We start from the raw sequence: 11,366 nt of genomic DNA on the forward strand, positions 1-11,366 counted from the left end.
CCCCGAACCGTAAGGTATCTTGGGGCGTCTTGATTTGCGAGTAGGAATGGCTGGGAGAGTGTAACAACGCTATGAAATCATGAATTTCGCAGTACACGTTCATCCACTCGCGCTTCACTGCCTTCTCGCTGTATTCCTTATAGAACGTAGCTAGACAAGAAGCGTCTTCCGTCCCCGTCGGATCCTCATCCATCTCCAACGGCGGAGTCTAAGTCGAAGCTCCATTTCCGTTGGTATATTCTCAAGGACTTGGACCTCCATCGGTCGCTATACAAGCACAGCGACATTCCAAGTTGGGGCCTTCCGATGAACACAACGCTATGTTCGTTCCTAGCAGCGAGACAATTCCCTTTCCCGGTAAAAATTCGAGATATACCGATAAAACATGAAATCATCACCGATTCATTATTCCTGTTGCTACAAGGACGAAGAAAACTAGTGTCAGCAAACAAAGTCCCTCATGGTAGAAAAAAAAAGGCACTTCTCCATAGAGGGAAAGAAAAAAAAAAGACTTTCCCAGAGGAAAAGCGTTTGCAAAAGAAAACACAACAGACTCAACTCACCTCCGGTGGATTCCCAGCTCCTCGAACCATTTTCTCAATCATCATCGCCCGAACTTTCTCCTTGGGTTCACCCATCCCAATAGCCATATATGACAACAGCGGCGGGTGACCGACATACGAGGCGTAGCTGTCGCGAAGGATGTTGGATGTCCATTCGTACTTGGTCGTGTCGGCGTGGCCTGTACCGACGTAGCGGGCCTGAAGCGCCTCGAGGTTCTGGAGGGTACGTAGTTTATCGGCCATTTTTGCTCCGGTTTGTTTTTTGTCTTTTATCTGCGATGCGAGATTGATGGATGGATGGATGGATGGATGGATGTATGGTGGTGTTCTGAAAGAGAGGCGGTTAAACCCGGGGGAGATAGTCTGTATCACGTGAGTGTAAGTCGATGTCTTCTTATGTTGGTCCGTGCGTGTCTTTGGAAGTATCAGATCGACTCCAACCTATTTGATTTTCTAGTTCTGATCTATATTGACAATTATCCGGGGATCTTGGTCTGTTTGCTCTTTTTTTGGAAGAATAAATAAATAAATAAAATACCGAAAGGCTCAAGAAACTGCTATTATCGTTATCACATGGAAACGTCTAGTTCGTCTTTGCCCTCCCGCATAGCTTCTCTGGTCCATGCACACTTCGATGCCTTGCCCGCGAGGAGCAAGCCCACGATTCACCCGGATGGGTCGAGAGAATGGGTTCCTATGAGCGCCATTGTTGTCAGTAAAGGTATGTTATGTTATGTCTATGTCGTTGTATGTTTTCTTTCCTAAGTCGGGTTTTTATATTGTTTGGTCTTTTCTACAACGCCGTGGTAGGTTTTGAGTCTCATAGGAACTCTCGAGACCAAGATAACCCATCTTGGAGTTTTCTAGGAGTGTGATATATGTGTATTATTTTGCATGAACGCTTCCTGTGCTTTTTTTTTCATGTCTATTTCTATATCTGCTAGGTGCTAACATGCACATTTTGTTACTATGAAAGGGCAAAATACAGCTTCAGAGACACTAAAATGTGTGAGCCTTGCGTAAGTCCACCGAAGTCATTTCAAGATATGCTGATATATGTGCTAACACTAACATAGAACTGGGGCAAAATGTCTATCGGCTTCTCAGATCCCTCGATGTCGAGGCCTTGTGCTCCATGACTGCCACGCAGAGATCCTAGCCATTCGAGCGTTCAATCACTGGCTTCTCAGCGAGTGTCAATCAGTCCTGAATTCCGAGCGAGAACTTCAAGTATCCTCCGCTGGCAATGATTCCTCTATTGGCTCTCCATACCTTCGAAGAAGGATCGGCCATGATTCCAATCATGCGCGAGATTCTCAACTATGGCCACCATTCGAAATACAACCCGACGTCAAGCTGTACGTGTACTGCACCTGCGCTCCCTGCGGTGACGCGAGCATGGAGCTCTGCATGGCGGCCCAAGACGATCCTACTCCGTGGCAATTGCCGCCCAAGACGGAGCCCAAAGCGGACGAACCGTCGACTACGCCAACCCTACTCGATGGGCGTGGTTATTTCTCTAACCTAGGCGTAGTTCGTCGAAAACCTTCTCGCGCCGATGCCGAGTCTACACTGAGCAAATCGTGCTCTGATAAACTTGCCCTGCGGCAGGTATCATCATTACTATCATACCCCACCAGTCTGTTGGTTGCTCCAACAGAAGCTGCATATATCACTGCCCTAATATTACCCGAAGAGGAAATCAGCAATGTCGCATGCGCTCGAGCCTTCGGCGATGGAGAGACCGGGCGGATGCGAATGCTAAAAGGACGACAATGGGGCACGGAGGGAACCGATAACGGATACAGGTTTCGACCATTCGATATCCTTTCCGTTCCAACGGCTGAAGTTGAAGCCCTCTGGCCTTTTGCTAAGCCCAAAGAAGCCCCAATTCCAGAAGTAGCTATGGAGAGCACCAAAGTCTCTACTAAGAGCCGCAAGAAAAATAAAATCAGCAATACTTCAGCTATCTGGACGGCTGCTCCGTCCTCTGTGGCGGAGATTCGAACAGAGCCTGCTCCTAAGCGCAGTAAGACATCATCATCGTCAACAGCGTCCAATGCCGCCGGTCTACACGAAACGATCATCAATGGGGTGAAGCAGGGAAACAAGGCGTCGACGCCTACGATGCGTGGAGCTTCTGCCCTTTCACGAGCCAAGATGTGGTTGCTTCTTCGGGATATTGTACGGCCGGCATCATTGAACGGCGATGCGATGCCTGAGTCGAGTGGCTTGGACAAGGGTACAGGGCAAACCATTGACGCTCTCATCCACGACTCAGCTCAGCAGAGGATCGTGGAAGCCAGAACTTATGAATGTTTCAAAAGAGATCCTGATATATGTCCGGACTGGATAAAGCTACGGGAAACAGCACTACAGGAGGCGAAGCGTGTGCTGAAAGATTGGATTCCCAACAGAGGGGATGAACAATGGTCGTTAGAGAGCTTGGCTGATACGGGAAAACCAAAGCTATCTAAACGCCCTGGTCGGGTGGATACTTCGGTGGATTCCATTGATAGGCTCAAGGTATGATTTACACTGATTTGAAGTATATATTATTAGCTGTATTTTACATGATATCCGCGATGGGCTACATTACATAGTTATACCCCTGACGGCAGGTGCCTAAAACCCGCCAGCAATACCAAGTGTACATCACAAACACGATGACCCCATACTTTTTTGTCCATGTAGAAACCATCAAGCGGTGCTCTGAAGGCAGTTGAAATAAGGCATTTTAGTAGATCCCGGGGATGATCCGGCTGCGCACCAAGGACGTATATTTGTCCCAGTCGGCGCCGTACTTCTTCTTGCACTTTTCCTCGTCGCGCCCCTCACGGTGTATGAGGAGGGTGCCAAAGTAAACAAGGTAGAAATAGGTGAAAATCATACCCCAGCCACGAACCTCAGGGGTCTGCACCGCCTGCTTCTGTAATTCGCCGGTACTGGGGTCGATCGACTGGATGATGATATAGCCTGCAATTCCCGTGGGGAGGCACTGACCCCAAGACATGATCCAGTCTCCGAAGTAGTTGATGTGACGCGCGCAGCCCCACCAACCCGATGTGATCAGCTTAGAACCGGTCGCAGTCTCCATATATGTCAGATGCTTGACCCTAGGATCGTCGGGGTTTTGACGGAAGCGGTTCTTCTGGCTGTTGGCTCCGCGGAAAATGAAGTATCCGACACCAGTGCAACCCAGAACAATTGCGATTCCATAGATACCAAGCTCGTAGGGGAACACAGAAAGATATCTTGTCTGGAAAGAGTAGATGAATGGGACCCAGACAACGTCACCAAAAGCAAGCATATACCCGAAGCCATCCATAATGACGTCCATGGTGGTCAAAATCGCTGGTTCCATGTAAAGAGCGTCCAGGACGTAGAAACCCTGGAAAATAGTAACGAGGATGATAGAATCAGAGATATAGCCGTATGTCTTATATTGATGGGCCACGTTAGAGAGGTTGAGTATGAGCCAACCCAACAGGCCCGGCCTCATCTCAAAGAAGACGCCCAAATCGATGGTTCGCGAAGTGTCGCTAACGAAAGGAATCGGCAGCTTCACACGAGGATTGAGCTCTCTGCCGATAAAGAAGTCGTAGAGAACATTGCCTGTATGGCCTCCAGGTGCTAGCTCCCGGAATTCGGGATTTGGCTGACCTGGAGCGGGAACCGAGAAGCTTCTTATGTAGACGTAGATTGAGACAACAGTGCTGATAATCAGGTTCGCAGTGATCACTTGGACGTAGTTGTCCCATAAGAAAGTCCAAACAACAAAGTCGGCGCCGTACAGGTAGGTTCCCGCCGCGCAGCCGGAAAGAATAATGACGGCGGAGGGGAAAGCTGTATATTATTAGCTTTTATGCCCCGCATAGTAACATGAAAAAGAAGAATACCGTTAAACTTGTATCTATGCTTGCCCCCGCAGGCCAGAACCACGCCCTCGACTTCCTGACCAGGCAGGAAGATCTGCAGAAAGAGACTCAGGCCATAGTACGCCAGAACCCAAAGTGTGACATTGGTGTCATAGAAAGCTTTGAGTCCCTCATCTGGCCATCCAACCTCGGCTTTCAGCTTCTCGACGGTCAATGTGGAGGGGTGTAGGAGCGATGGAACTGGACAGCCAGAAACGTCGTTGCAGAGGAAAGTAAAGCCGTATATCAAGACGGGCAGGCCGAAGACAATTCCCGCGGCACCAAGTCTGCGAATACAATGTCAGCAATCAAGTACCAGGCAACAATGGCTCGCATCACATACGGTCCTCCAAACTCATATCCGCGCTTCTCTGGAACAGGCTGTATGGGAACTCCCAATTTGGCTTCTTTCTTTGGCGCCATCTTGCTAATAAGTCTGTCGCAAGATGCCTCCCAGGTCTGTGTTGACTATGTGAGCTTTGCCCAATGGCAATTGTCTTCCCCTTAAAGCGCAAACGAATAGCGGGAGTTGCAAATCAACCACAATTTATACGTTGTTGCAGTCAACTCCTGGGAAGAAAAGAATAAAATGAAGCTAGACAGAAATAAGGTTTCGGACACAGGGCGCCCAGATGGTCTGATTTCTCCCAGCTATCGTGGGACCATCAGCACAGGTCGAGACTGGTAAAAACAGATCATCGCGGCCGTTCAGACATTATCCGTTTTGGTTCTGGGCTCGGGGGCTGGAGCCTATCTCCGCATTTGCCTGAGGCTGACACGGCGCCACATTGCGACGACTATCACATCCAGCTTCTTTCTTGTCTTTCGCGCACCCTTGGAGCTCAGAGGTTTGTGCCTGGAATTGTCCTTTCGCTTGCTCAGATTTCCTTTCTATTCTGTTACTCACAAGTCGTTCTTTCTGCTATCTACACTACGCTTGTCCCGACGCAATCCGTCGCAGCCATGATGCTGCCATCTAGCTCACTCGTTGCGATCTTCCAATTCCTCCTCCTAGCATCCTCTCCTTTAGTCAGAGCTGGCTCTGATACGTCAAAAAACGATAAACTGTCGAAACCATGTACGGTCCAATCTCCTACCAGTGGGATGTACTTCGATCTGAATGCGATATCCCTTTCCCCGCCCGAGAAGAAGGACGGCCGCAAGCTGCACAAGGACGATCGCGATGAAAGCTGGCTCGCTAAAGGTCACGATTATCCCGCGAATTTCACGATCAATATCTGCGCTCCAGTTATCGAGAATATAAGTGATGTTGTTGGCGTCGACAAATCGAGATGGCGGAACGTCAGCGCCTATTATGAGCAGAATGGCAAGATATACTCAATAGGGTACGCAAGATAAGGCACTGTGGTGCTTAACATCAGCAAGACAACTTCTTGCAATTCAACCGACTTGACTATGCTCTGGCTGGCTGCTGGGATGATCTACTGACAAACTATAGACAACAAGCCTCTGAGCCCATATTCCGAGGAAGAAAGCTCATCTTGAACTATACGGATGGTTCTCCTTGTCCTTCGAGCTCGGAATTCGATTCACGAAATATCCTTGATGGCGATAAGGGACCCGACTATAATACCATCCAGAGCTATGATCAAGATGTCCGGAGAAAGTCGACAATTATGTCTTTCCTCTGTGACCGTGAACCTATGGCTCCCCGAGCTGCAGTATCATTCGTGGGAACAATGGATCATTGCACATATTTCTTCGAAGTCCGGAGTCCTGCTGCATGCGGCGGTGTAGCCTATGCTCCGAATGGGGGCCTGGGTCCGGCCGGTGTCTTCGGTGTGATGTGAGTAGATTTCCTGGTCGTTCGGTTATAAAGCTTGTAGGTAGCTAACGACATCATCCAATAGTGTCTTGATTGCGATTGCAGCCTACCTGGTTGGCGGTTGCGCCTACCAACGGACAGTGATGCACCAGCGCGGCTGGAGACAGTGTCCTAACTACAGCCTCTGGGCGGGCATGTTTGGCTTTGTCAGTGTAAGTATCCGATCGTTGATACTGTTTGCGACGTCTCTATTCCGACATAAGCGCAGCAGAAAAGGCCGATTCAAGAACCTTAATAGCCCTTCCTTGCCTGTCTCTCGTCTTGATTGATTCCAGCATCATTATAAACTCGGCCTTTTTTTTTTACTGCTTCTACAGCCTTGCATAATTTACTTCACACTGCATATTGCTAGAATCTTGATTTAGTACCTCTTGCTTTCCATATACCGACAGTCCTTTTTTTTTCTTTTCTTTTTGTGAGGAAGCATCGAACTGGCTTTAATGTTGGTCTTTTCGAACCACTTTCGCCGCTATTACTAGCAATTGAGATCCTGCAACTTTCTCAATATAGGCATGCTCCCAATTCACTTTTAACGCCGTGCTTCTTACGCTCTTCCACTGCGTCATGAGACAATCCTCACGCTATGGCTATATCTCCCATACTGTTTTACCGATCGGCTAACCCATGCTCGCCTTCCTTGCTCCGCTCGGAATAAACAGGATATAATCATTATCGTTTTCTCGTCTATAACTAGGTTCTTCCGTCTCAAGCGCTCTCAGAGCGACAGATACTCTCGCGTCAATGGAACCGACGCATCGGCCCAGCGCGGAGGGATTATCGGTGCGATCGGCGGACGCGGTGGGGGTGAAGGGCGCGGACACCGAGCGGACGTGGATGCCGAAAATAGATTGATTGATCAACTAGATGAGGAATGGGAAGATTGACGGTGATCTAACATGTGCCGGGTATTGTTTTGGATACGCTACTTTCCACTTTGTTCGTTGAGGAGATTATCTCTTTTCTTGTGACGCTCCACATGAGTTTCAGATCTCAATTGATGCTATATGTATTTGCATGAGGAGAATGATATGCTTTTACAGCTTTGTTGTGCTTGGTGTATACTACTACATGGTTACTACGTTGTTTCCATTGATTTCGCATACTAATGTAGCGTTGTTTGCAATATAGAACCCTTCCTGTAAACGTATAGCAAGCAAGCATCATTGGTCTAGTGGTAGAATTCGTCGTTGCCATCGACGAGGCCCGTGTTCGATTCACGGATGATGCAAAGCAACTTCAAATTTTCTTTTTTGCACCCGCTACCATCCATCCCGTCAATTTAACTCGGGCTTAATTTTTTTGTCTTATTTTTACAGTGCTATTTGTTTTTGTATCTTCTATGTCATTTCATTTACGCTTAATCTATATCATGTTCTAGGTCGTTATCGATCTCCACTGTGAAATACTCGATAAGTATCTTACTTATCGATAGTTAAATATAATTCAGTTCCGCTCCGCCGATTCCACCGCAGTCTTACTCGTCACAAAACGGAGGCATGTCTGGAATCTGGAAGACCATGAGGTCGAGAAGAAAATATCACGGGTAACAACAGCCATGAGCGTAGCCTTCGCACCTACCAGGTCCCTTTTTCCTCGAATAGCTGGTATGCGGGCTATCTAGCCTCACGCGTCCAGAAGTTTCATTCTGGCCCGATGTACTGTACATAATATACGTAACCCAGAGGATGTCTCACCCAAGATCGTCGGTTGAGGCATTTGTAACTGAATCACCAGTAGGAGACATTACAATCGTAGAAGGACTTATCATATTGGCTTGGGGCGCATTGTATACCCGGTTGCTCTTACGCTTATATGCTAGTTTTCTCGAAGGCCTCAGCTCGTATGGTTCCTCTGCCAGGGTAAATGCGAATCTGGAGTAAGTTACAAGTGAACGTGATGTTGGGATCATCTGTACTAGCAACGTCACCAGCAAGGAATAAGGGGATGAGATTAAAATAATAGCAGCAAATAGACGACCGACAACAAGGAGTAATAAAAAAAAGAGGCATGTGGCGTACGTGCCGCGGAGAACTGGGTTGCATTTATACATATCATGTTGTATTCAGAAACTTCCAACATCTATCGGACGCAGTGTAACCACACTCTTCTAGGAAGACAACAATATTGGCATGGCCGAGATCACATACGGATGTGAGACAAATGATGCGTGCTTAATAAGATGGAGTAACCAGTTAACTAACTAGTTAACAAGTTAGGTAGTTAGTTAGCTCGCGCATTACTGTCCGAACAAGAGAGAAATTTAAATTCTATAGAGTCATACGGGTAACTCATTTTCGAGGGAAAATGGTCCTGGTGGTTCTGGATATGATAAATGTGGGGGGAGCAAGCTGATTTCGAGTGGTCAGGACTCTTGGATACAGCGCGGATATGAACCATGGATGAGAATTCAATGTTGACATTCCCGGCATCGCGGGATTTGTCGCTGCAGGTACCGCCAGCTGTCACTTGCTTCTCCACTCGGTATAACGGCAGAGAATCTCTTTCTTCCCCTTCCTTCTGCCCACTAGGAGCTAGAGTCTGACCTGGCTTCAGAGCTACATCAGTTCTGTCTAGTCTGATTAATGGTACTAGTACGATAAAGGGTTGGAAGCGTCTTAATCACGGTGACCATAGCCCCGAGGTTGATTGAGCGGTGTCGAGAAAGTCGGTGAGATGGGAATCCGGCTAAGTAGCGGGTTCCTGAAGATGAGACAGACACCGTGCTAGTGCTGAAGGAAAAGATCACTCGAAAAGCAAAAGAGCAAAACCCTTGGATCCAGGAGAGATAGAGAGCAGGGAGAATAATGGTTCAATCATGATTTTCCGGATATCAAACTCTATCCCCGCGGCAAATGTGCATGGTTGAAGCTTATACATGAGCAGGCTGCATTGGTTGACCATCCCCTGTGAAGCGTTGTTAGTATTCTAGACCACGCATGGAATCGACCGGCCTTAATCTTCAATTAGTCCATCTAGGAGATGGGTCCCATCAGCCACCAGCTAAGACCGAAGGCGATGGATCGTCTAGTGATCGACGAAGTCTCTATAGTATCTGGCAAAAAGTCCATATCGGTGCGCGAAAAGTACCCACAGCAAGGTGACGATGGCCACAGGTACCATGGGGAGTTTTTCTTCAGCTGCAAGATTAATATATCAGCAGTGGTGTCTCCTTGCAATGGTATGCTGCTGCCCAAGCAGTGTAAAAAACTGGCAGGGAATTTCCAGGAAGACGTCTTTGGAGTCTGGTCAAGGTCGTAGGCGGAGAGCGATATTTGGCAACCGTGTAGCGTATTACCGATTCCCGACAAAGCATTGGAAGGTCCAGACTTATCATCACAACAAATTGACTCGCATCCTTCCAAGTGATGCAACAGGTGCTGTATGATGTGTGGCCTCTTGAGGCTACGCCGTGGGATTGAATTGTGTCACGAGGAAATCACGAGCGTTGGCTCCCACCAAAGCGACGTTGAAAACGTATACTCCTACCAAGCATCAAAAACGGAATTGCGCCCAACAATGCGCATTCAGGTCATTATAGGAGAAGATCTCTGCAGCAAAGTGTCTTCGATTGAACAGAGGTGCGAGTTCGGAAAGAGGGAAATCCAACAATTGGAACACATGTGCTGACGGGATTCGAGCTTGCGATGGCCTTGCGGCGTAATAATACCGAGTAAACAGATGAGATGATCCAAACCCAACGCTCAGATCGGACGAGATGCACGAACCGGACCGATAGAGATACGCAATGGCAGACAGATGGCCAGAAAATGTCCTCTGATGGATCCTAGGAAGGGTTTGGATACCGCCCGGCGCCTGGGGAATTGTCCTGTGCAAGACGCCGTTGCTGGATGATCACGACGGAGGGGGGCCATTCCGGTCTGTACGCAGCGGGGACGACTGTTCACTGTTCAGTAACTTCAGGTCAGTCGCTGAGGCTGGAGCTGAAGCTGAAGCTGAACCAGGCGACAAGGCAGGACGATCGGATGACCTACTACATGTTTTTGCTCTGCTAGTTATCCTTACTGAATACTGATCGAATTTGAAGCAGAGCATGCAGGCGGTGATGCCGTCGAGGTGTCAGCGGGCGCATCATTGATCCTGCTCTGGCCGGTAGATGCCCGAGAACGCATTCCTGCCCAACTGCTTGTCTCTGAAGCCGTTTGACTGGCTGGATGGTCGCTTCGGTCGTCTCATTGTTGGCCCTGCTGGTCCGGACGGTTCGTCGCAGAGCTACCACAGCCCTGCCGGGTTCCTTCGTCGCCACCAGCTGAGTTGGAGCGGTGATTCGAAGAGAGAGAGAAGAAGGCGACTACTAGTTACTGACTAACTATTATTATTCTACTCCCTACAATACCATAATAATGATGGTGATGGGTGACACTGCAACGACCCGGTTCGATGGATCGCCCTTCCAAGTTCCGCCTCGCTTAACGCATCTCCGGCTCAGCGCTGCTCTAGAGGGCTCTAGGAGTCTCTAGAGTTGCCGTACGACTGCTACTTACCATACTCTATATTGTTAATGCTGCAGATTGAAGAGTCCTACCCGATTCCCGCGATGATCCTCAACCGGTGCCTGCGGAAACCCCTGTTTCTAGACCAGTCGACCAGCCTGGTAAAATATTATTTACTCTAGAGCACGGAGTAGAGTGGTGCGCGTCTCCTCGGCCGCCAACGGCAACAACATCAAGATCTTCTGCATCAACCCGAACCATCCGCTGGGGAGGGAAGAAGAAAGAATGGCTCATGATTGTTCGATGCTTCCTGTTTTCCTATGTTTGCCATGTTGTGCTCAGAATCAGATCGATCCTTATTTGGATGCCCCAGTTCAGTAGGCGAGCGAATGGGGCGGTATAGTAGTACTCCTGCTGCTGCTAACGCCGATTCTTATTACTTTCTGCTCGCTTACTCGCAGGAGGGGCTGGAGATCCAAAGCGACACCGCCCAGTGATGAGGATTCCGTGGTATTTTCCATCTTCTCCTCCTGCTGCCCTAACTTCTAAGTGTATGCTGGATCGAATCCACCGCCATTAAAGCTCCGAT

The 11,366-nt window shown here is 48.5% G+C and overlaps 4 protein-coding genes and 1 non-coding gene across 5 annotated transcripts; 3 read left to right on the forward strand and 2 right to left on the reverse strand.

Moving 5' to 3' along the window:
• Window positions 1-405: 405 nt before the first annotated feature.
• On the reverse strand, window positions 406-806 carry C8Q69DRAFT_508337 (splicing factor 3B subunit 10 SF3b10; the record flags this gene model as incomplete). The annotated part of the gene is made up of 2 exons (XM_028632961.1): window positions 406-417; window positions 564-806. 2 exons carry the CDS (start codon window positions 804-806, stop codon window positions 406-408), a joined length of 255 nt encoding a protein of 84 aa, XP_028483626.1.
• Window positions 807-1,136: 330 nt separating this feature from the next.
• Window positions 1,137-3,095, forward strand: C8Q69DRAFT_404743 (putative tRNA-specific adenosine deaminase; the record flags this gene model as incomplete). Its single annotated transcript, XM_028628044.1, has 3 exons — window positions 1,137-1,284; window positions 1,540-1,582; window positions 1,640-3,095. 3 exons carry the CDS (start codon window positions 1,137-1,139, stop codon window positions 3,093-3,095), a joined length of 1,647 nt encoding a protein of 548 aa, XP_028483627.1.
• A 102-nt stretch (window positions 3,096-3,197) lies between these two features.
• Window positions 3,198-5,173, reverse strand: C8Q69DRAFT_311683 (ergosterol biosynthesis ERG4/ERG24). The gene is made up of 3 exons (XM_028627262.1): window positions 4,824-5,173; window positions 4,463-4,767; window positions 3,198-4,409 (listed from the first exon to the last, which is right to left on the reverse strand). The coding sequence occupies exons 1-3, from the start codon at window positions 4,901-4,903 to the stop codon at window positions 3,301-3,303; spliced, it is 1,494 nt and encodes a 497-aa protein (XP_028483628.1). The 5' UTR covers window positions 4,904-5,173; the 3' UTR covers window positions 3,198-3,300.
• Window positions 5,168-7,448, forward strand: C8Q69DRAFT_472213 (putative vacuolar sorting receptor). The gene is made up of 4 exons (XM_028630967.1): window positions 5,168-5,826; window positions 5,940-6,287; window positions 6,352-6,478; window positions 6,986-7,448. The coding sequence occupies exons 1-4, from the start codon at window positions 5,444-5,446 to the stop codon at window positions 7,208-7,210; spliced, it is 1,083 nt and encodes a 360-aa protein (XP_028483629.1). The 5' UTR covers window positions 5,168-5,443; the 3' UTR covers window positions 7,211-7,448.
• A 35-nt stretch (window positions 7,449-7,483) lies between these two features.
• On the forward strand, window positions 7,484-7,554 carry C8Q69DRAFT_t98. The gene has a single exon. It is a non-coding gene; the product is annotated as a tRNA-Gly (tRNA).
• The last annotated feature ends 3,812 nt before the right edge of the window (window positions 7,555-11,366 follow it).

The sequence above is a fragment of the Paecilomyces variotii genome (assembly GCF_004022145.1).
Source record: "Paecilomyces variotii strain CBS 101075 chromosome Unknown C8Q69scaffold_8, whole genome shotgun sequence".
Lineage (NCBI taxonomy): Eukaryota > Fungi > Ascomycota > Eurotiomycetes > Eurotiales > Thermoascaceae > Paecilomyces > Paecilomyces variotii.

Bases quoted from the DNA above. Each gene is read 5' to 3' on its own strand.
- C8Q69DRAFT_311683 (XM_028627262.1), bottom strand. From the start codon at position 4,903: ATGGCGCCAAAGAAAGAAGCCAAATTGGGAGTTCCCATACAGCCTGTT. The intron at 4,768-4,823 runs GTATGTGATGCG...TTGTATTCGCAG, and splicing joins GGATATGAGTTTGGAGGACC to ACTTGGTGCCGCGGGAATTG. The intron at 4,410-4,462 runs GTATTCTTCTTT...AATAATATACAG, and splicing joins GCATAGATACAAGTTTAACG to CTTTCCCCTCCGCCGTCATT.
- C8Q69DRAFT_472213 (XM_028630967.1), top strand. From the start codon at position 5,444: ATGATGCTGCCATCTAGCTCACTCGTTGCGATCTTCCAATTCCTCCTC. The intron at 5,827-5,939 runs GTACGCAAGATA...GACAAACTATAG, and splicing joins GGCAAGATATACTCAATAGG to ACAACAAGCCTCTGAGCCCA. The intron at 6,479-6,985 runs GTAAGTATCCGA...CGGAATAAACAG, and splicing joins GCATGTTTGGCTTTGTCAGT to GATATAATCATTATCGTTTT.